Source organism: Sceloporus occidentalis, unplaced genomic scaffold, assembly GCF_023333645.1.
Source record: "Sceloporus occidentalis isolate IW3139 unplaced genomic scaffold, rSceOcc1.0.p SCAF_39, whole genome shotgun sequence".
NCBI lineage: Eukaryota > Metazoa > Chordata > Lepidosauria > Squamata > Phrynosomatidae > Sceloporus > Sceloporus occidentalis.
The window spans coordinates 4,592,155-4,616,251 of record NW_028317019.1 but is presented as its reverse complement, the minus strand read 5'-3'; the positions used below and the strand labels follow the sequence as shown (position 1 = coordinate 4,616,251).

General features: G+C 42.0%; 1 protein-coding gene across 1 annotated transcript; it reads right to left on the bottom strand.

Annotated features, from left to right (window-relative positions):
* Positions 1-14,737: 14,737 nt before the first annotated feature.
* Positions 14,738-20,113, bottom strand: LOC149290448 (uncharacterized). Its single transcript, XM_089489278.1, has 2 exons — positions 20,011-20,113; positions 14,738-16,123 (listed from the first exon to the last, which is right to left on the bottom strand). Exons 1-2 carry the CDS (start codon positions 20,057-20,059, stop codon positions 15,138-15,140), a joined length of 1,035 nt encoding a protein of 344 aa, XP_089345404.1. The 5' UTR covers positions 20,060-20,113; the 3' UTR covers positions 14,738-15,137.
* Between the last annotated feature and the right edge of the window lie 3,984 nt (positions 20,114-24,097).

Genomic DNA, 24,097 nt, shown 5'->3' with positions numbered 1-24,097 from the left:
TTCCAATTCTTTTCTCTATTTGTTTTCCCTTTTGTAAGACTGTTTCAAAGAGAAACCACTCATTACCGCTTTCTTTGTGTCCCAGACGATCTCTGGGCTGACTTCTCCATTCAGATTTTATTCAAGGAAGGATTTAAGTGGGTTTGTTTTTGCTTTATCTAGACTTTTTCCATCTTTTAACAAAGTCTCATCTAGTCTCCATATCAGTTCCTTAGGTTTATTCTTCAAAGACAATAAAATTGGGTCGTGATCCAATAGGATTTTTGGTAGGGTTTCTCCTGCTTCCACCATTGTGCTAATAGTTGGGGAAGTCAAGAACATATCTATTCTCAACCAGGATTGATGAGTGTTTGAAAAGAACGTAAATCCCTTAGACAGACCATACTTGATTCTAATGCAAAGGCTGCTTTTAACTCAAAGAAAGATTTCCCTTGCTTTAAGTATATTTTGTTGTCTGCCTTTCTATCTATCTGGGGGTCTATCAGTCTATTCCAATCTCCCATCATTAAGGTCCTATCGCACATACGGTCTGGCATTTGTTTTTTCTATTGTTCAAAAAACAGGCCATTATTTCCTAAGGGTACATAAACTCCCACCATTAGGATCTTTGGTCTTGTAAAGTAACTTCTACACCAACCAAGTATCCATTGGGGTCTGAGAATACCTCTTTAGATTCTCATTTATCCTTTACATAAATCACTACACCTTTTCCCTTCTTTTTTGAGGCTGCTATGTATTCTTTCCCCAATTTGGCGTTCTTCAACAAATGAGTACCCAGACTGTTGGGGGCAAATTAGCTTATTGCTAATTAGCTTACTTGCTGTTCACTGCTATGATCTTTGGAATAGCAGTATATAAATAAAACAAATTTATTATTATTATTATTATTATTATTATTATTATTATTATTTATATGGGTTTCCTGAAGGCAAATGACATCAACTCTCTATTTCCCTCAGTAATGAAAAAGTTTACCTCATTTTTTGGGCTGTTGATTCCTTTAACATTTGATGATAGGATGTCCGTCTTTTCCCGTTTCATCCTCATATTCTCCATCTATATCGTCCTCTCTTGTGTTTGGATCTGGTTTCCTAAACAGTTCTCCTTCTTCTGTTTCTTCTTCTAAGCTCTTTCCTCCTTTTCCTCTTCTCCTTTTCCAGGGTTGTTTCTTCCTTCTTTCTGACTGTCTCCGTTATTAAGTTCTTTTTCATTCTCATGTAGAAAATGTCTTGCTTTTTGTACCAAGTTGATTTGGTATCTTTTTTGCTTGAATTTAAAAGAAAGACCCTCAATTAGTTCCCATTTGTAGTAGATTGCATTCCTGCGCAAAACCTTAGTCAGTGGTCCATATTCCTTCCTCTTCCTTAATAGTTTCCCAGAGATATCTTTCAACAATAAAATTTCATTTTCTTTAATTCTGAATCTTGTATGAAAGTGTTGCTGTAGAATTGCTTCTTTAATTTGACTCCTAACAAAATACATCACAATATCTCTGGGCAGTCTCTTCTGTTTTGTGACCCAGGAGCTTACTCTAAACTTCTTGTCCACCTCAAGGAGAAAAGTTTCATTATCTAGGTCCATAAATTCAGCCAAGGCTGGTATTATCCTTTTATATAGATCTTCATCCTTCTGTTTGGGAAGACCTCTTATTCTAAGACATCTCTCCCTAAATCTTTGCTCTAACTTAATTCTTTCTGCTGTATCTTCAGTATGTTCTTTTGTTAATCTCTCTATCTCTTTTCCCAATTTTTTATATTCTTCCTCCAGGAATGTCACTCTTTCTCTGGTTTGTGTTAATTCTGATGTTATCTTTTCCAGAGAGTATTTATGTTAACCAACGAGGTGGACATTAAACCAACAGAATCCCCAGACTTTCCCTAGTCTTTAAGCTGAAATAAATACATTCGATGTGGTCCATCTTACAGATAGGGATCCTGGCCAAAGCAAGATTGTCTTTATGGACCAAAGCGACGTCCCCTTACCTGCTCACTGATGGAGAACCCGGCTGGTAAGGCCTGAGCCCAGGTAGCTGAGCTATCTTCACCCAGCCAGGTCTCTGTGAAACAAGACAGGTCAGCCTCTTCGTCCAGAAGGAGATCATGGACTATCTGCATTGTATTTTTGACTGACCTGGCATTACACAAGAGCAGGGAAAGGTTCTGTGGTTGGTTTGGTATGCTCTCCAGCCCTTTTCGGATAGCAGGGTGAATGGAAGGGGAGAGAGATATCTGTCAGGGTCCTAATTGCAGCCTGTCTTGCAACACAAAAGGCAGTACTTTGAAAAAGGAACAGCTTTTATTGAAGAAGATACATGCAATAGAAGTGACTTTTTTGTCAGGAATGAAAGAACTTATAAACCTCTCACTTTTCTAACCATATCAATTCACTCCACCCCATTAACCAATAAATTATTAATTGGATAGCCTTTTCCCATGCAGTGTCCTCCCATATTCAATTCTAGCAGCATTTCTAAAAACAATTGAGCTCTCATGTGCCTTGGACCATATAACTCAGCCACACAACAGTTTAATTAACATTATGGCTTAACGATGTGTGTGTGTGTGTGTGTGTGTGTGTGTGTATCTATATATCTATATCTATCTATCTATCTATCTATAGATATAGATATATAGATATATTATGAAACCTCATCCATCCCAATCTAATACGATACCATATTATATATATATATATGTATGTATGTATATATATATATATATATATATATATATATAATTAAAATATAAGAAGCATAAACCCATAACAATATAATACAATATAACAATACCAATAACTCTCTATGTCCCCCCTCCTTTTACAGAGACCAATCTTTTAAACTCAAGCATCTGTTAGAAGGATGATTCCTACACATTCCAGTCCTAGCAAACAATCACATTCTTTAGCCATGATCTCCCTACCTCTTGCTAGTATCTTCTATTAAAGCACATATTAAAACGCATCATAAATCCAAGCTATCTTAACTCTAATTTAAAGCTAAACCTATAACCCTTATGGCATGAATCCCTAAATGAATAAATGCATGAATGAAGGGATTCATGACATATTGTGACTTCAGGCTGGTGCTCCTTACCTGAATGGGACTGGCCCATTGTGATCTCAGGCCGATGCTCCTTGTCTGCTGCCATGAGATGGGACCATTGTGAATTTAGGCTAGTGCTGATTACCTGAAGGACTGAGATGTGGCCATTTTGACTTCAGACTTCTGCTCCTTGGGTGAAGGATTGAGACGGTGCTATTTTGACTTCAAGGTGGTGCTGTAAACCTGAAGGATTGAGACTGTCCCATTGCAACCTCTGGCTGATGCTCCTTGCCTGAAAGATTGAGATGGGAGAATTGTGACTTCAGACTGGTGCTGTATACCTGAAGGACTGGGACTGGCCCATTGCGTGTCAGAAACAGGGTATAAGGGTTCTGTCATAAAGAGTAAAAATATTAGGGTTTGGTAATTAGAGTTAATGTAGGAGTGATAGTTGTAGTTCATAATAGGCAGTGTAGAGTGATGAGTTATAGAAAGCATGTAATGGAAAATGATAGAAGGACAGATGGAGTGGCTTTTAGATGAAGGAGGGTGTTTGGAAAGACGGATGGGATTGCAGCTGGAGGCTGGTTATCAAGTAGGAGTGAAGCTGGTTTGGGAACACCGCTCTTCAAGGTGAGGCTGTCTGGGAGAAGGGAAGGGAAGTATACAAAACCTTGGTATCTATGCAACCTCCGCTTGTGTTGCTTTAGCTTGGGAATTGGGGGCTGGCTTAGGGAGCGGTTGAGCAAGTTCCTTTGGACTTCAGACTTTGCAAAAAGGTGTTAATGGATGTTTCTGCCTGGATTCATCAATAAAGCTTCTTTTGTTTCAAATGAGTTTTATTTTTTGAGCACAGGGCTGACTCCAGATCTCACCATTTGCAAAGTCTCACAGTTTCCAAGGGAGACCCAGGAACAAGAAGAGTTCCTGGAGATCCTGGTGGTGGAGGAGCACCTGCCTTCTTCAGAGGAACTAGGGGCCCAGCCCAAGACTGGCAAACCTCATGAAGCTCACACCACCCAGGCCACCACTGGAGGATTTGGGTTTCCGGCCCCAGACTGAGGAAAGGAAGGCCGTCAGGGGGAGAGTGACAGCCTGGGACCTGGCAGTGGGGGAGTCGCTTGATAGCCGCCCCAGGACAGAAGAACCCCAGGTAGACGTTTATCGAATGGAGGAAGACATAAAGGAATTAAAGGACCTTATGAAGTGGATGGTGCCAAAGTTAATGATGCGGAGGAGGAAGATGTCAGAGGCGAACCGAGGGCAGCTGATGCTCCTTGCCTGAAGCATTGAGACTGTCCCATTGTGACTTCAGTCTGATGTTCTTGCCTGAAGCATTGAGACTGTCCCATTGTGACTTCAGTGTGATGCTCCTTGCCTGAAGCATTGTGACTATCCCATTGTGACTTCAGTCTGATGCTCTTTGCCTGAAGCATTGAGACTGTCCTATTGTGGTTTTCAAATCCTTCACCATTGTAGTTGCCCTCCGTTGGGCATGCTCCAGTTTCTCAACATCCTTTTTTAATTGTGGTGCCCAGAACTGGACACAGTATTCCAGGTGGGGCATGACTAAAGCAGAATAGAGTGGGACTATGACTTCCTTTGATCTAGACACTATACTTCTATTGATACAGCCTAAAATCGCATTGGCCTTGTTAGCTGCCGCATCGTACTGTTGACACACGTTCAACTTGTTGTCTACCTGGGACTCCCAGATCATTTTCACACGTAATTTCATTCATCCAGGTGTCTCCATCCTATATCTGTGCATTTCATTTTTCCGCCCTAAATGCAGTACCTTACATTTCTCCATATTGAATTAAATTTTGTTAGCTTTGGCCCAACTTTCTAGTCTATTCAGGTCATTTTGAATTTTGATCCTGTTCTCTGGTGTATTAGCTACACCTCCTAATTCGATTTCATCTGCAAATTTGATAAGTATGCCCTTATTCCTGTCATCCAAGTCATTGATAAGGATGTTGAACAGAACCCCACTGGACACCCCACTGGTCACTTCTCTCCAGGATGAAAAGGAGTCATTTTTAAGTGCCCTTTCGGTTCGGCCAGTCAATGAATTACAAATCCATGTAACAGTTTCCTTGTCTAGCTTGTTTCATGTTTTTCTTTTATATACAATTTAATTTGGTTAACTGCTATTAGTGAATTGCCAAGAGTGGCCACCAGATGGCGCTCCAGGATAGAAGTTGGTGGAAAGCCAAAGAGGCTGCAGTGCCCTGAGTAACCACAAGAGGGCGGCGTTGTATTAGGAATGTTCTTTATTGATAAAACCAAAGTCTATGGGGACTAATGTGATTTTCCCATTGGCTCCCACTCCTGAGGGGGTGTGGCCTCCTTCCCTTTAGCTGGACCTTCCTCCACTCCCATTGGCTGCTGTTCACCCCCCTTGGTTGCCCTGAAAGCGAAAGGACCACCAGAAGGAAATGGGGGGACTTGCAGCGCTGCATCGTGGGAAATTTGCAACCGGGGGGTTTGCGGTGTAGAAACAGAGCAGAAGCGAAGCTGCATTCCACACCAGACCAATTCGGAGTGGAATCGGAGTGAGCTTGGAAGTGGTTCCTACTTCCATTAACCCTGAAGCTATGTAATTAGGAATGTTTGAAGATAATCTGGATAAGAAACATGAGAAAACCTTAACGTATATGGTTTCTATCGCCAGGATCCTGTATGCAAAGAAATGGAGATCGAAAGAGCTGCCCAGTCTTGAAGAATAACTATTTCCACCAAATTCAGAATTATAGTAAAGGGTAAACTGTTCCAACAACAAAGTAAACCAATAGATTTCTTCCAGCATGCTTTCAGAGAGAGAAAGGTAATCATCTCTTTAACCTCTAATATAGTATCCCAAGATGTAGCTGATAATAGCATATAATTATATCACCCCATTTCTTCTTAATGTGGTCTAAGACTTTGCACCAGTTCTTAGGAACAGTCTCCCAGGAGCCTTCTTTAATCCTACAGGAGAGTTTATCCATTTGTGTCATTTCCTGTAAGTAAACAGACCATCTTCTAGAACTTATACTTCAAATGGACAACTGAACCGACAGAAGAGAAGTGGATTGCAAGAGAGGACTAAGCTTTATAAATCAATGGTGGCGGAAGTCTTTTAGTGCAGAAGATGAGGATGTTAGAAGAAGTAGTTGATAGATTAGCAAGGTGTGTAGAAGATGTAGATTCAGAGGCAGATTCGTAAAGAGAAGAGAGAAGATTAAGTATGTGAAGAAGGTTAGAGTATGTATGAACGAGGAAGAAGAGACACGGGAAAGTGTGATTAGTTGGATGAGTGAGATAAGAAAGATAAAAGGAGCGGGGAGCTGATCTGAAGAAGGTCTGAGATGGGAGAAGCCAAAGAACTGACAGCTGAACCTCTGAGGATAAAAGGCTACATACAAATATTGGTACATTATATACCTTGTCAATGTAACTGTCGGTTGTTTTTTAGAAAGACGTATATATGTATGTTTTATTTTAAACTCAATAAACTTTATTTAAAAGAAGAAGAAAGGAATCTCATGTGATAACACAAAACGTTGTCGCATGAATTCGCATCGTTGGACCCGCAGTGGCTTCGGATCCGAGCTGCAAAGAGCTGCAAAAGCCTCTGTGTGATAAACACAGTCTTTGAGATTTCACAAGGCTCTGTGGTTTTGGGAACAAGAAGCTAATTATCATAATTGTTGTTAATGATGATGATGATGATAATATCCCATTCTCTCTCATAAAGGGACACAACTGAAATTACAAGTTTAAGACAATAAACTCTCTTTTCCTGGCGTTTGCACACACTGCTCCGTCTCCCGGTCTCCTCCGCTGGGAGGAGAGAGAGCATGGAATTCTGGGAAAGGCTGGCGGTTGGCTTGGAGCCTGAATAAGGTTCTAGAAGGCTGGTGGCTTTGACCGTTGGCTGCTTAGGAAGAAGAAGGGCTCCTTCTGGGTTTCCTTGGTAGTAAAGGGAAGGTGGGGGCCTCGAGATGGCAATGGGGGACCCCCAAATTTGGTTCCTCTGTGAGAAGGATGGCTGAGGGGGAAGAGCCCCCATTTTGGAGCCAAGAATGGGGGTCTGGAAGGTCTTCTGTAGGGAGGCAGCTTTGGGGGCTGGAAGCAAGGAAGCCCCCCCTCCCCTCTTCTCCGGCTGCCAGGCCTCCTCTCCTCTCTTGGGAGTCTCTGTGGGGCCCTGAGATTTTGGAGAGGGATCCAAGAGAATCAAAGGGAGGCTCTTAAATCCCTCCACTTGCAAGATACAAGGTGTTGGTTGTAACCTTAAAGCCCTACATGGCTTGGGTCCAGACTACTTGCAGGATTGCCTTCTTCCACACAATCCTCTCGCACTGGAAAAAGTCTCCTAAAGCCTAAGAAGACTAGATTGGCTACAACAACCCAGAGGAGCTTTTCTTCTGCCATTCCTAGGCTTTGGAATGACCTGCTGGAAGAGATCCATCACATCACCACCTTAGAAGCCTTTAAAAAGGCTGTTAAGGCGGATCTCTTTCAGCAGGCCTTTCCAGATTAGACTTTTCACTGTCACTGACACTGTTATTGATACCGATACCCCGGCTACCCTGCATAGATAGAAGTTCTCCCCTCAGCCTCTCCACCCTAATGTTAGACCATTTTATCTTTCTCTTATCTGTATTGTAATTTATCTTACTTAGAGCCCATAGAGACAGGCCAAAACAAAGCTCCTTTGGATCACTTTGGAGGTATGCTATTTAAATGATGCATGTGTCCTAAGAGGCCAGAAGCCATGACAAAGCCATGCTACAGTCCTAAGGACTGGGGTACAGCTTTGGTGCAGCTTCTGGCCTCTTAAGATGCATGTGTCTCTGAACAGCATTCCTCCAAAGCAGCTTTATTTTGGCCTTTCTGTTCAGGCCCATAATTTACTTCTATAATTGGGACTGGGGTGCAGGAGGGAGGGTTAGGGTTTGGCTATTATTTTAAATGTATATTGTATTTTATTACTTTTTCTTGTAACCCACCTTCATTCCTTCGGGAAAAGGCGGGATCTAAATATATCATCATCATCATCATCATCATCATCATCATCATCATCATCATCATCATATTCACCCAGAGTTAGAGGGCATAGGAGTGGAGTGGAGTCATCACTGTTTTATATAATGATGCAGAAATGCATCAGTCAGCAGCCTTCAAAGGAGATAGAAGGAGATGACATTGTAGATTCTTTTCTGTGTATTAAGTGAACTTTGGATAGAGTAGAAGAATGTAAATTGAGTAACAAGATAGAAGTGTAGTAGTAAAGTAAATATGAAATAGAGAAAGAAAGGAAAGTTATGATACATGGTAAAGTATAGAATAAATTAGAAGTGAGGAAGCTGAAATAAGATCTTCTTTCCTATTCTTCAAGAAGTGAGAAAGAAAGGGAGAAAGAAGATAGATGTGGTAAAAAGAGAGTTATGTATGTAGTTGAAGGTATGTGTAAGTGTATAAGGTAGAGGTTACAGTTGAGTACAGTGGAATGATGAGAAAGAGAGTGGTACAGTTATGAAGGAGAGAGAGAGAAAGGAGGAGAGAGATGGAAAATGAGACAAAAGTAGTAGGAAGGTAGGATGACTTGCGGTTTAAAGAATAGAGGAGGTAGGAAGGAGAAAGATGTAGATGGAAGAAGTAGATGGTAATAATAAGAACAAAAATAAGAACAAGTGTGATGTATGTTTGAATCGTAATTTTATTGATTATATGGTTGTTTATTCTGAAAATAAAAAGAATTTGAACATTATTTACAGTTTGACCTCAGTATCTGCTGAGGTTTGGTTTCAAGACCCCATGTAGTAACCAAAATCCATGGATGTTCAAGTCCTATTACAAACAATGGGGTTGTAGTATGATGTGCCTTACATAAAATGGCAAAATCAAGGTTGGCTTTTTGGGGATATATTGAGATGCAGAATCTGTGGATACTGAGAGCTGACTGTGAAATGTTAAAAAGCAGTTGAAATCATCTTATTAAGAGAAATGCAACCCATGTCATTGGACTCATGGAGAAGTGGTCAGATGGAACCAAGGAGAATGCGTTTCTTTGGTTGGTTTCCCTGGAAAGAATTGGGAATCTTGGCCAAGGAGGGAGTTGAGTCAGTTGAGGCTGAGAGAAGGAGGAGAGACCTCAGGACAAGAGCATTTCTCTGGGTTAGTTTGCCTGTTTCCTATTTTATGTTAGTGTTTTGAATACTGTCTTCCTTACAGTGGAACCTACTCCTGCTTTGTGAAGGCATCACAAGTTGGACTGGTTGATCTCACCTGAAAGCATCCTTCTTATTCATTCATTCCTATTGTACGTTCCTTGAACTGTATGGTTTTGTTATTTATTACATTTCATCCCTCCTTTCTCCCATGAATGGCTCTCAAGGTGGCTTAGAGTACAAAATAAAGAATGAACAAAAGTGTTGTTTAAAAAAGAACACATGCTACTAAAATAAGAATATTGCTATTCCTTTGGTTGGAAGTTGGTTCTCCAAGATCTGCAAGGGATAATCTACAAATGTTAACTGGGAGGGAAAGAGGACATTGGAGGGCAATGGCTTGGAGTTATATCACATAGAGAGTAGTGAATGGAGACTTCCATGTTAGTGGGTTGGTGAATCTGCTCCGTCTTTCAGTCTGAGTTCTCTCTGCTGCTGACTCTATTTTGGAAATGGGCTCCAGCCCCATGGATGAAAACATGGAGGAAATTCAATGCCCCAATAATATGGAAGACCCAGTCTGGCAAAGTTTACATGAACTGTGTGAAATGTGGTTTTTGTTTTGCTGTTGTCTGTCCTGAATTTCCCATCTCCACTAAATGACCCCAAGATCAAGCAAGAAGAGAGAAGGAGAAAACTGTGTCTCCTTCCACTTTCTCAACCCCATTTAGAAATGTATGAACCTCTTCCATGGCCATGCTTAGACACAGATATGCTCCTTAGGAAACACAAGGCTTGTAATCTTTCACAGAAGACATATTATTTGGGAGGCGGTTAAGAAAAATCCTACCAGGAAGGTGCCCTCAATTTCTTTTCTAGGCATATAGGCTGGTGGGCTTTTTCATCCACAGTTTTATGGTGGAGGTGGCCTATGACAAACCTCCTTTGAACACAGACAAATGAAGAACTGCCTTCATTTTGACCACTAGCGATCCTGCTAAAAGTTTACATGATGAAGAGAGTTCTTCCTGATAGATCCTATGATGCTTCTCCTTAGTTTCACTTAATTTGCTGAGGTAAAATTGTATTTATTTGTTAGACTGTTCTTATACTTAAAAAAAATCTTCTCCAGACAAAGGACTTGGAAAGAAGAAAGGTCCCTCCACAAAATTGTCTGGCCTTAAGATGAATGACAAAGGCCTCATGCGAAATGAAGAAGAGACGGCGATCCTGAACCAGACAATTCTTTCTGACCCAGAGGAAGGGAGCCAAGTGAGTCTGGGACACTTTTATGCAATAGGTTCTTGGCCTTAGGAGAAAAGCCTCAATATGGAAAAGGGGCACCAGCTCATCTTTCTACTCTTTGTTCAAATGGACAGGTTTTCTCTGACCTACGGAGTCAAAGCAGCCCATTTGGATGTTGAATGCGGATTGGAGGATGACTCACATTTGCCGCTGGGATCTTACTGGCATGGCTACAGGAACATGGATCTCATAGAATCAGATGATGACCTGGAACTAACTGACAAGGTACAGAAGAAGCCTCATACACTTTCAATGTGTTTTAGAGTTGGGCAGCGTGTTCCCATCTGGCTGTCTTGGAAAGAGAGTTAGTTATTCCTCCCCACTGAGAATTTATCCTTAAAGTAACGGAGGTCAGGGCAGGAGAACATTAAATCCACCCAAACTTTTTACTGAACTCTCTTCCCTCCAATAAATTCATTGCTTTAGACAGTCACGATTAAAACCAACGTTATGTCATTTAGGTATATTTTCATGTTTAAAATATTTTGTAGTAGTTTTTCCTTAGGGCTTGGGAAGCTGTGTATTTTATCCTCCTTTTCCAGGTTAACTCCCATTCTTCCATCTCAATATTGTGTCCTGGTTTCTTGGCCATTGAACCATGTTTTCTTTAACCACTTCAGATTTCATATCATGTTTTAACAGGATTGTATACAATCTCCCCACAAGTGGACCTTTCCCGATAGCAAGCACATTTCCTAGTATTTCTGTACTAATTATTTCTATTCCATATGTTTTCATATCTAACAAAAACCTCTCTCTTATTTGCCTGAAAATAAGCCAATTACATTGTTTACCTTCTTCTCTTATTTCCTCTAATGTTTTTAATTTAATCATATTGCCTTGGTTATTTAACAAATCATTGTATTATTATTATTATTATTATTATTATTATTGCGCTTCTCCAAACAGATCAAAGAGGCTAACAGTAAAAGCATAAGTAAAATACAATAGCAACTTATCATTGTTGCATCCAAAACTCTCCCAATTCCTCCCATCCACATTAAAATACAATTAAATTCTTAAACAATTATTAAAATAATTATTAAAAATAGAGCAGAGGCAGTTAGAGCAGTTGTTGAACAATTTATTAAATTAATTGGAGATTGCTGTAATGTTAATCTGAAAAGGCCTGCCAGAAGATATACGTCTTGATCGCATTTTTAAAGCCTTCAAGACGGGTGATATATCAGACCTCTTCCGGAGGCCATTCCATAAACTGGGAGCAGCAGAAGAGAGGGTCCTCTGGGTAAATGCAGAGAGCCTTGTTATGGTTGGCTGCAGTAACCTTTTACTAGAGGACCTCAATGTGTGGGGCAGATTGCGTGGGAAAAGAGGATCCTGTAAGTAAGCTGGACCCAAGCCATGAAGGGCTTTAAAGGTTATAACTATCACCTTGTACTGTCCCCGGAAATTAATGGGCAGCCAGTGAAGAGAGGTTAGTATAGGTGTGATATGGTCACCTCTAGATCTTCCAGTGACCACTCTGGCTGCCATATTTTGGATTAATTGAAGTTTCCGGACTTGATATAAGGGTAGCGCTATGTAGAGCACATTACAGAAGTCAAGATGTGAGGTTACCAGTGCATGCATAATAGTTTTTAGGTCTTCAGGTTCCAGGAAGGGACGCAGTTGGTGTATCAGTCAAAGATGATAACAGGCATTCTTGGCCATCGCATCTATCTGAGCTGACATCTGGAGCAATGGATTCAGGAGCACCCCCAAACTGCAAACACAGTCCTTTAGGGGAAGTGTGACTCCATCCAGGACCGGTTGACAAACCTCCATACCCAGATTAGGACCTCCAACAACACGCACCTCCGTTTTATCTGGATTCAGTTTCATTCTTTTCTTTCCTTATCCAGCCCATTGCTGCCTCAAGACATTCATTCAGAGGGAGATGCCTTCTTTAGTTGACACTGAGATATCTCTGGATGTCATGAGCATACTGATAGCACCCACCCAATGCCTCCGGATGAACCCTCTTGGCGGTTTCATGTAGATGCTGAATAGCATTGGGGATAGGAAGGCGCCCTGGGGAATGCTGGATTTAAGCTCCTTTTTAGAGGAGCAACTGTCCCCAAGCATCTCCATCTGGAATCTGCTTGAGAAATAGGACCGGAACCATTGCAATGCATTGGCCCCTATCCCCAATTCTCTCAGGAGTTCCAGAAGGATGCCATGTTCACTAGTATCAAAAGCCACTGAGAGGTCCAAAAGCATCAACAGGGTCACACTTCCACTGTCAATACTCAAGTGGAGATCATCTAAGGTGAGCATAGCAATCTTGACTCCGTATCCCATCCTGAAGCCAGTTTGAAAAGGGTCTAGATAATCTGATTCTTCCAAGACTACTTGGTGTTGAAGAGCAACTGCCTTCTCAATCACCTTGTTTAGAAATGGAAGATGGGAGACCGGTCTGTAATTCTTCATGTCCAAGGGATCTAGGGAGGGCTTTTTCAGAAGAGGCCATATCACCGCTTCTTTTAAGCAAGATGGAAAATAGCCTTAACTAAGAGATGCATCTATGATATATCTCAGGTGAGTCCTCAAAACATCTCCTCCTTGGATGACCAGCCATGAAAGGCAAGGGTCGAGAGGGCAATTTGTCTTCTTCACACTTCCAAGGAGCTTGTCCACATACTTGGTACTCACAGATTCAAAATGATCCAGTATGATCTTATTCACAGAGTCACTGGACACCTCACCTATAGCCTCTAATCGAATGTTTTTACTGTTTTACTGTTTTTATACTATCATTGTTTAATCCAGTTTTAGTATTGGGATCGGGATGGGCATAGGGATTGATTTCTTTTGGATGTTATTGTAATCTCAATGTATTTTATTGTTGTAACCTAGAAATAAATCTATTATTATTATTATTATCATCATCATCATCTTATGCTGGTATCGAAGTTGGTTCTTCTGTGAGAGATTTTATCTGCAAAATGGTCATTTAAAGCATCACACTGAGCTGTGGTAGGCTCTAACAATGGGTTCTGGGAGGTGGATTTCTGGATCAGGTCCCAGATGCTCCCCACTTCAGCAGTCCCTTTATGCTTCTCTTCCCTTGGCACTTTCCCTCCCTCCCTCCTCCTTCCCATCCTTTAACCTACATCCCTTCAAGGGGGTCCAAGGCCCTTTCAGCATTTTCCCAGAACCGGGAGGGGGGTAATCTTTCAGGGGCTGAAGGTCTTTCTCCTTTTCCTCCTTTGCAGGGTTGTTGTGAAGGAAAATCCAAATCTTGTGGGCTTCTATGCCTAGTTCCGAGGTTACCATGGGGGTGTCCCTCTTCCAGAAGGGGCTTTGGGTCCCTCCATCTGCCTTCTCTTGTCTGTGTCCTAAATTTGGGCTCTTCTCTCCTGCCCAGATAGAGCCCCTTCCACAAGACCCCAGGGACAACTCATCCCACCCAAAAAATGTTATTTCCAATGCTATCCTGTGTGATGCTCTTTATTTGGCACAAAAATATTCTCCAAATGAGGCATAAGAATGGAGGGTCTTTCCTCTGCCCCACTTTCCAGGAGGAAGGGGGCTCCTCAAAGCCCTTTTTACCTTTGGATCCTGATCCCGTCCATGGCCATACCTCTCTCCAAGGGTCCTTCCTGCCCTCTTTTCTCCTAATAAACCCCCAAGTACCTAGGCCTCAAGGAATCCCCTGAGGAGAACAAAGGGAAAGAAAGAAGGAGAGGAGGCCTGGGAAGCCTGCTTCCTTTCTTTGGGGAGAGAAGAGGGGCTTTCTTCCTTCTTATAACCCTGAACCCTCCCCCCCCCCCGGGAGACCCTCTAGCCATTCCTTCAATAGAACGAGAGCTCTCCCCACTTCCTTGCCTCTCTCAGAACAGACTGTGAAAGCACCAATGGCTTCAGGTGTGAGACTGCGCAAGCACACATACATCGAAAGGGCCCTTCTGATCATGCACAGGGATCACCAGGGCCTTACTGCTGCTGCTGTTCATTCTGCTGGCGGCCTGTTCTTATAACTGGGAATGGAGCTGAGGGCTGAGGAGAGAAGAAGGTGTCAGTTTTGTGCAAATTCAGAACTTCTGTGCATCAAAGAGTCCAATGTGTTGAAATAGCAAAGAACTTTATTGAAAACATAGTCAGAAATTCAGTGTTTAAGCCAGAACTGCCCTCCCCAAGCCAAAGGATATATTGAAACCCAAAACCAAAAACTCCACCTTCTACCAAACCTAGCCCCCACCTACAATTCCCACCATCTATCCCCCACTATTAACCAGCCCCACTTTGCCATCCTTCTCACATGCACAATCTCTCCCTGCCCCAGACATTCGAAGAAGCTAGCTCCCTTTCTGTTACTACCGGTCCCCAACTTTCTTCAGCCAACATCCCACAAATTCTGAATGCTATCATTGGTATTCTAGCTAGCTCCAACAAATCCCAGCCCCCCGTCTAACTAACCTAAACCATGACCCATAATCCCCAGCCAAATTTATAACCCAAAGCAATTATCTATACTAGTAGCAATTAAAACCTAAACTTAACAAAACATAACTTTAAAATATAAACAGACATATGGACAGACAAACCGTACATATAAAATCATAAGGGCCGTTTCTTAGCACCGCTGGATTTAAAAATAGTTTTTATTCCTTCTTTACAAAAATAATGTTGGTTCACTGCTTGGATTTGTGTAGCTTCTCTCCTGTGTGGATTCTCTGGTGTGTCAATAGGGTTGACTGCCGAGAAAAACAGTTCCCACAATGCTGGCATTTGTATGGCTTCTCTCCTGTGTGGATTCTCTGGTGTGTCAGTAGGGTTGACTGCTGAGAAAAACAGTTCCCACAATGCTGGCATTTGCATGGCTTCTCTCCTGTGTGGACTCTCTGATGTCTCACTAAGTTTCCCTTCAAAGAGAAATATTTCCCACAATGCTGGCATTTGTATGGCTTCTCTCCTGTGTGGATTCTCTGGTGTGTTAGTAGGGCTGACAGCTGAGCAAAACAGTTCCCACAATGCTGGCATTTGTATGGCTTCTCTCCTGTGTGGACTCTCTGGTGTGTTAGTAGGGCTGACAGCTGAGCAAAACAGTTCCCACAATGCTGGCATTTGTATGGCTTCTCTCCTGTGTGGACTCTCTGGTGTGTTAGTAGGGCTGACAGCTGAGAAAAACAGTTCCCGCAATGCTGGCATTTGTATGGCTTCTCTCCTGTGTGAACTCTCTGATGTTTCACTAAGTCTCCCTTCAAAGAGAAACAGTTCCCACAATGCTGGCATTTGTATGGCTTCTCTCCTGTGTGGACTCTCTGATGTCTCACTAAGTCTCCCTTCAAAGAGAAACATTTCCCACAATGCTGGCATTTGTATGGCTTCTCTCCTGTGTGGATTCTCTGGTGTGTCAGTAGGGCTGACAGCTGAGAAAAACAGTTTCCACAATGCTGGCATTTGAATGGCTTCTCTCCTGTGTGGATTCTCTGGTGTGTTAGTAGGTGGGACTTTTGAGAAAAACATTTCCCACAATGCTGGCATTTGTATGGCTTCTCTCCTGTGTGGACTCTCTGATGCATGACAAGAATCGACTTGTAAGCAAAATGTTTCCCACAATGCTGGCAGTTGTATGGCTTCTCTGATGTGTGGACCCTCTCATGACTGACAAGTTCTTCTGTAAAGAAGGATAATGACAGATAATACTGAATATCAGATTTAAGAGAGGAACGTGTTAGCCCAAGCCCACCTCTCTATGAGGTGAAGAAACCCAAATATCAGTGTTTGGTAATATGCAAGAATCAATGTATATATAGATGGAATAAAGTATGAGAGTGAACCAAAGTACACATTTTAGAACAGAGGCCTCTGGGAGAGTGGAATGCAGAAGGGAGGCAGATGTGAAGTTGTTCAAGGTGAAGCATTTGTCTAAGCACTTAAAGGCAACAAAGAGCATTAGGAAAAGACTGCTATAGAATGTAATTTCACTGGCAGAGGTTCCTCTGAGTGCCACCATATCTGATAAGGAGCAATGGGGTGTAGCCAAAGGTATTTTAAAGTATATTTAAATGTATTCATGTATCTGAACTATGATTGTTGGAAATGTATATGTTTGGAGTGTGAAGTGCCCAATAAAGTGATGAAGATGAGTTTTCTTTGTTTGTTTTCCTATAAAGGTAGCCATTTTCTTTGGCTCTGGGCCGCAGTTTTGTTAGAATGGGAATTCTACTGAGGACAGCTAGCTTTGAATAAATCTGAATTGTTAACAAAATCTGGCTCCTCTGCCTTACTCTATTCTGTCACAACCTTTTAAAGCCTATCATCCACAACACCTATTTGATATTAAATTAATAAAGTTGGAGTGGGTGACCTGAGCATGATCCTGCTGCTTATGCCCCTAAATACATGGAACGATTGTATCCTTACTCATATGAGCTAGCAAAGAAGAGACTGGATGGGGACTGCCTTGAGGGAATCAGTGGAAGCTGATAGTCAAAGGGCTGTTGAAAAAATATTCCATTAAACATGAGTAAAAATATTTTGATTGACAGGTGGCATCATTTCCTGTGAGACTGCCATAGATTCTTGAGTCAGAGCACATGGCATGATGCAAGCTAACTGCAGAGGATGCTTCATGCTGTGTGGCACCAGAAGATGAATCACAGCCAATACAGTATACCCCTCACATGTGAATTGCTGTGTATAGGATTGGAGTTGTATATACAAGAGATGGCGAGCATGATGGAAGTCAGAGAGGAGAGCTTGCAAATACTTTTATTATTTTGCAACTCAAGATAGAGAACTCCCAAAGATTCAGATGAAATCAACTGTGTCAGTGACTTATTTTTAAGTGTGAAAAGTGGTCAGTGCATTGCCAAAACCTGTACCTGGAATTTTTTTTCCATACTTTGCTAAGTTGAGCTGCATCTGGGAGCATCATGCTCACATTGCGCTGTACATTGGCTTTTGAACAGGACTGGAATTCAGAGCCAACAAGGACCTGAGGACCGGTGTTCTAATCCCTTATGTCTGAGATATTTGCACCATGCACCTATTGCATTCAATTTGATTTTGGACTATATTTTCCCCACCCAGAAAACATTCTAAAGTGATTTAAACCTCATATAAAACTCAGGTTCTGCCCACTAGCAACAATTTCAGTATAAATATTTCAGTCTTGTTGCAGACAGACTCTCTGTTGGTTTACATTGCTAAACATCTCATTACACTCACCAGCTCCACTTGCCTTGGGAGTTACTGACTTCTCTCCCCATTCTGGACCCTCAGCAATTGGAATCAAGTTCTGTCTAGGTTATGTATTACCATTAGCAAAGCCTAACATCTATTCACCACTCCCACCTTTGTTACCTAGTTCTTGTGTGTGCGTGTGAACACTTATATGTGTGTGCGAGCGTGTACAGTGCACCTATGTCACATGCGGGCACGCCTTGGGCGGATTTCAGCATACACTAAAAGCCACACTAGGAAAAAGGGAGGCGTGCCCCATAAGGGTTAATGGCACCTGTGACTGTGCCGGGCACGGACATTCCACTGCGCGGAGCACCATTCATGTAAATAGGGCTCGAGAATACACTGAGTTCCCCTAATGCCGGGGGGGAGGGGGACGGGATGACTCCCGAGGCCACTGTTGCCCCAATCTCCCCTTTGAACGAAGTATGAAATTCCCCTAAAAGCATAGCACTTGGGAGTGTCCTCCCCAGACTCCAGCATTTCGGGTAACAAAGAGCCTCTGGAATCAACCATGGAGCTAAGGAAGCTCAGGTTGGAAAAGAAACATTAGAGAAAAAGGAATTTTTCTGTCGCCTTTTCCTCTATTCATAGACATTGCTCATAATTTCTAAATGGAACCCCTTAATATGTTTGAAAACAAGGACTTGAGCCGGTTCTCACCAGTTCAGTTCTTAAAATCTGTCAGGTTGGTGGCTGCCTCCCAATCCCCAAGGTCCCTCTCCTGGCCCTTCCCAGAGGTCCCTTCCTCTCCGCACAGAGCTAGGCGATCCTGGCTTTGCTCCTGCCTTCCCCTCCTGGCTCCCATAGCCTGATCCCCTTCCCTTTCTCCCTCTGCTCCCCAACCTTCCCTCTTGCCATCTGCACCGCTTCAGCATCTCATATTCAGCTTCCCTGCCTTTCAATTTTTCACTTTCTCTCCGTCTCTCTATCACAGACACATACCCACAGAGTGTGATTCAAAAAAAGGATACTTTGAGGCTCATTGGTTGATAATGGCAGGATAAGCAATATACAAATAACTCATTGGCAAAGGCAGAGCAAGGGGGCTGGGACTTGGACTCCAGTTTTGGTGAGGGTCAAGCACCAGGGAGCAGCCTTAAAACATTATAAGACAGGCATGGACTACTGATGGGGTTTGGAGGAGACTTCAGGGGCAACCCCACATGCCTGGGGGAGGGGAGTGAAATAATATTTTGCCCCTCAACATCCCACAGCATCCCTTTGGGGAAATGGAGGCCATTTTGCCATTGTTGGGCCCTCTCTGAGCCATTGCAGACCCAAGGGAGGTCTTTCCCCCAAGAAGACTCTCCAGAGCCTTTAAAGGATGGAAGAGGAGCCAAAAGAGGTAGGAAACTTGCCCAGGGATGTGCTGAGTACCATTTGGGTGAGAAAAGCATTAATCTCTATGGCTTTTTCCTACAAAATCCTATAATAGGCAGTTTAGGATGGAGTATTTAGAATCCTTAGAAACTGGAGAGCAATAGTGCCTCAGTGAACTACAGATTCAAATATTCTACAGGATGTTGCTATCACAATTAAACTAGGCTTGAAAGGGATCTAGGACTCCTAGTAGATCGCAAGTTGAACATGGGCCAACAGTGTGATGAGGCAGCTACAAAGGCCCATGTGATTCTAGGCTGCATCAATACAGGAATAGTTTCTAGATCAAGGGAAGTAATGGTGCCACTTTATTCTGCTTTGGTCAGTCCTCACTTGGAATAATCCTGTGTCCAGTTCTGGGCCCCACAATTCAAAAAGGATGTTGACAAATTGGAGCATGTCCAAAGGAGGCCAACCAAAGTGCTGAAGGGTATGAAAGCCATCAAGCTCTATGAGGAGCAGCTTAGAAAGCTGGTTATGTTTATCCTGGAGAAAAGAAAATAAAGAGTGGATATGATAGCCATGTTTAAATATTTGAAAGGGTGTCATGTTGCGCAAGCAGCAGGCTTGCTTTTTGCTGCTACAGAGAAAAGGAGACACTACAATGGATACAAGACACAGGGAAAGAGATTCCACCAAAATAGTAGGAGGAACTTCATGACAGTAAGAGCTCTTTGACAGTGGAATATACTCCCTTAGAGTTTGATGGAGTCCTCTTCTTTGGAGGTCTTTAAAGAGAGGCTGGATGGCCATCTCTTGGGGGTGATTTGAATGTGTATTCCTGCAGGGCAGAAGGGGGTTGAACTGGATGGCCCTTGTGGTCTATTCCAACTCTATGATTCTATAATTCTAGTTGAACCATAGTGACATGATAATATAGTATGAAAGGGCCCTCAGTCTTTATAGAACGAGCAACAGATTCAGGTTCCTTACCTACAGAAACCACATTTTCATAATTGTCCATCATTACATAATTGTACATCAGTCTCTGTTTCTTGGTCAACAGTTTCCATTCATCCTCTGAGAAATATACTGCCACATCTGCAAAGGTCACCTGAAATAGAAAATAGCCCTCATCCAGAGAGTGACTAAGCAAAAGGGGAGGAAAGAACATGGTGCATCCAAATATTATTTCATCACTTCAGAATTCAGTCCAGGAAATAAAGTTTAAATTCTGTTAGCAAGCAAAAAGCTACTGCCTTTCCCCCCTTTTTTATTGTGGTAATACATCTTTTTTTTTTTTTTACAAAGCTTGCATGTTTACAACAAGATAAATAAAAACATATATCAACAAGCTATAAATCTGTTAGGCTTATTCCTGATAACTCTCCACAAGAAACTGTATAATTTTATCTTTTAATACAACATCTATCTCTGGGTATGAATAGAAAGGTTTTGTTTCTTGTACCTCTCCTTCCTGAGCAGCCGCTAAATAAAGTCTTACAGCTTCCCAATCCTTTCCCCATTTAACCATATCCTTCTTGTTTATTAATGCTGTTAATCTGTCTAGATCTTTCAATTCCCGGATTTTGTTTTGCCAAGTCTCTATTTCTGGGATTATTATAGGTAATTTCCAGTTCTTTGCTATTATCCTTCTGGCAGCCAATATTAAGTATAATAATATTTCCCAATATTTCCTTTCTTCCTCTGGGTCTAGTAATGAGGTCTTGTTTAACAGATATATTTCTGGTCCAAACTCAAAATCAATTTTTAATATTAACTTTATTTCCAAATGAATCTTCACCCAAAAAGACTTTATATATGTGCTTTGCCACCACATATGTAAATATGTACCCATTTCTTTTTGGCATCTCCAACACCAGTTATTCTTTAATTTATAATTTTTTCTAGTGAGAATGGTGTTTGATACCATCTATTTACAACTTTCAAATAAATTTCTTTTATTTTTTGTGCTACAGTAATTTTTTTTTGTTTTTAATCTAGCTTCTTCCCATTTTTCCAAGTCTAAATTGCATCCCAATTCTTGTGCCCATTTTGTCATAGAATCATTAATTTCCACTTCTTCAAGGGATCTTTTCAGTAAGATGTTATATATTTTACATAATATATTTTTTCATCTTCTTTCATTAATATTCATTATATTCTTTCTCAAAACCAAATAAACTCTTATCCTTTGTAAATCTGGCTTGGTAGACCTATTGTGACATGGTCTATCATGCACATGATGAATTGGGCACAAGGCCATGAAGGTTCATGTTGCCAATCTCTTCCTTTTAGTTGGTTTCAAGGTGCTACAAGATTCCTTTGCAGACTGTTGGGCATGCTTTGATGGTGAATTCCTGCATGGCAGGGGTTGGACTTGATGGCCCTTCTGGTCTCTTCCAACTCTACAATTCTATGATTCCTTCTTTAAGTTGAATATAATTCAACCAATTCATATGGCCTAGTTTACTTATGATTTCTTCCTTTAATCTTAATATAACATTTCCTTCATTATCATGAGTTCATATTTCTCTGTACCGTATCCATTTCTGATCTTTTCCCCATTGGCCTAAAAAAGCCTCCTGTGGGGAAACCCAAAGTGAAAGTACAATGTAAAACATTTTTTCACAGTTAGCCAGTTATTAATGGAAGGTTTCCTCAGTAGATGTCCATTAAAGACTTTGTCCCGTTTGTGCCCATCATACCCATCATACATATGCAAAAAAGGTACTGCCTTTGAGATCCAGTTTGTCTCAGATATTTTCAACATAATATACAATATAATGAACAGTATAATTTAGGCCATGGCTGGGATATTGAGGATGGATTAGGATACTGACATTCCCAACACATATAGAACATTTAGCCACAAGAGAATTATGGTGCATATAGCCATTTCTTGCCAAATTTTGGAGGCAAATGTCATTTTTAAAAAACAGTTCTGGGGAGGACTCTGGATTTGAGGGCCACTGGCCCACCCCCACTTTAGATCCAGAGATGGTCTTCCATATCCCCAACATTTCACAGAAAGGAAAAGCAAGGCACATGTGGACAAGCAACACCAGAAGGTGGCGAGAATGGCCAAAGTTGTTTATGAGGAAGATCAAACAAACTAGGAAGGGCACAGCAGTTTGCTTTTGCCTCAGCCTCCTAGCAAGGGAAGACCTTGGCAACCTATCTCCTCTCCTATCCCCCCTTTTGAGTTGAAGGGGTCCATACACCTTGGAAGTCATTTTGCAGCAATCCAAGAGAGCTGAGGAAAAAGGGGAAAGTGGGAGGAGGAGAAAGGAACGGGACATTTTTGAAAGCCTCTGAAAAAGTGGGGTGATAGAGGATTAACCAGGACTTTCTCTGTCAAACTGGGACAATATGTTCTCCACTTGCTTTCATGAGCTGGCCTAGCAGTGACACAAATGAAATTAATAGTCAGGATGGCGACTCACCAAAGAGTTGTTGTACTTCGACTGTCTCTTTCTCTTGGAGCCCAACTCCCTCCGCTTGGCCTCTGTGTTGGCCATTAGGTGGAAAGGGGTCCTGGTGGCCCTGCACCTGGGTCTCTTCCAGCAAAATATGCCCCAACGCAGTGTACAAAGAGACCGAGATGAAGTTCCTGAGAAAAGAGACTAGGGTTAGTGCTTGGTTTGTCAAGAAACCCTGCATCACTCAAAGACACAGAGAACAGCATGCTGCTGCTGAGATACGCAGGTGACATATGCCTCCTTTGGGCCAATGCAGAGGTGGATATCCCCTTCCTCCCTCTTCACCAAACAAAGCCCCCTGGACCTAGCATAGATTCACTGCAGCTCCCCTACACAACAGATACTCCATGTTAAAACGCTTTTGACATTGCTATGTTGCGCAGCACGTGAGGCAACACGTTAACGTATGGCACCAGATTCTCCACCTTGACTGTAGTCAGTAGCTTATGAGCTGAAGAAACACCTGTCGCTTTCTCAGTGAGCAAAGAGACACTGTAATCTTCTCTCAGATGAGGCTTTTATTCATATAAGAAGTTCCACTGTGTGCAACACTATATACATCGACACCCTCCACCATCCACACCAGTAACAACCCACTCTGAGGCACACACTGTCTGACTCTTCCTCAGTGACAGTTGAGAATGACAGTTGACAGTTGCATCAACATTCCAATGATGCACTGTTTAAATGCTGACACATCTAACTGCCACTAGAGCTGTATATGACTTCCACAATGCCTCCATCTAGTGGCCACATGCATGTCGTTTCCTCAGACCTGTTCACCATGGTCCTGACACTCCATGCCTTGTGAGAGTGGAGGGGGGTCAGGGGATGGGGAATTGGAGAGGACCTTGGCTATGTCCCTGTAGCTAGATGTGAAATGAGCGCATCCTCTGCTGAAACCTCCTGACCTCCCCAGTGGCCCTCAGAGGAGAAGGCCTTCCTTTGGCTTCTGGCTAGAGAAACACAGCTGGAGGCTTCTCCAATGCCTCGCACCCAACACTCTCATCAGGCGTGGAATGACCATGGAGCATGGCTTCCACAATTCCCATCTTTCATTTTGTATTCCACATCTATTTTAAACTTCTCCCTCATTTGATGATAAAGATACCAGTGACAATCTAGGCCAGATTCTTTAGGTTCTTCTTGTGTTTTGATGTCTAGTTTTCCGTGTGATTCTTTCAGGACATCCTTGTATCTTAACCATTTAGTTTTCTGGATACCTTTCCTCCCAAAAAGAGCCTCATGCGGCAAACACCATAAAGGTATTTTTGGACATATTCTACACTTGTTTTTCCCCAGATCTTCAATAGAGCTTTTCTTACGAAATGATATCAGGTTTCTTTATGAACTTTCTCTTTACCGTAAATTAGGTATCCATGCCACCCAAATCTTAAATGTTCACCCTCCAGACATAACAACTGTTCATTCTCTAACATAAACCATTCTCTAATACAAACTAAACAACAAGCAGCATAATAAAGTTTTAAGTTTGGTAAACCCAGCCCTCCTCTACTTTTGTCATCACAAGGTATTTTCGTTTTTATCCTGGCTCTTTTTTAATTCCAAATTAATTTTGAGATTTCCTTTTGCCATAG

Bases quoted from the DNA above. Each gene is read 5' to 3' on its own strand.
- LOC149290448 (XM_089489278.1), bottom strand. From the start codon at position 20,059: ATGTACAATTATGTAATGATGGACAATTATGAAAATGTGGTTTCTGTA. The intron at 16,124-20,010 runs GTAAGGAACCTG...CCTTCTTTACAG, and splicing joins TGAAAATGTGGTTTCTGTAG to AAGAACTTGTCAGTCATGAG.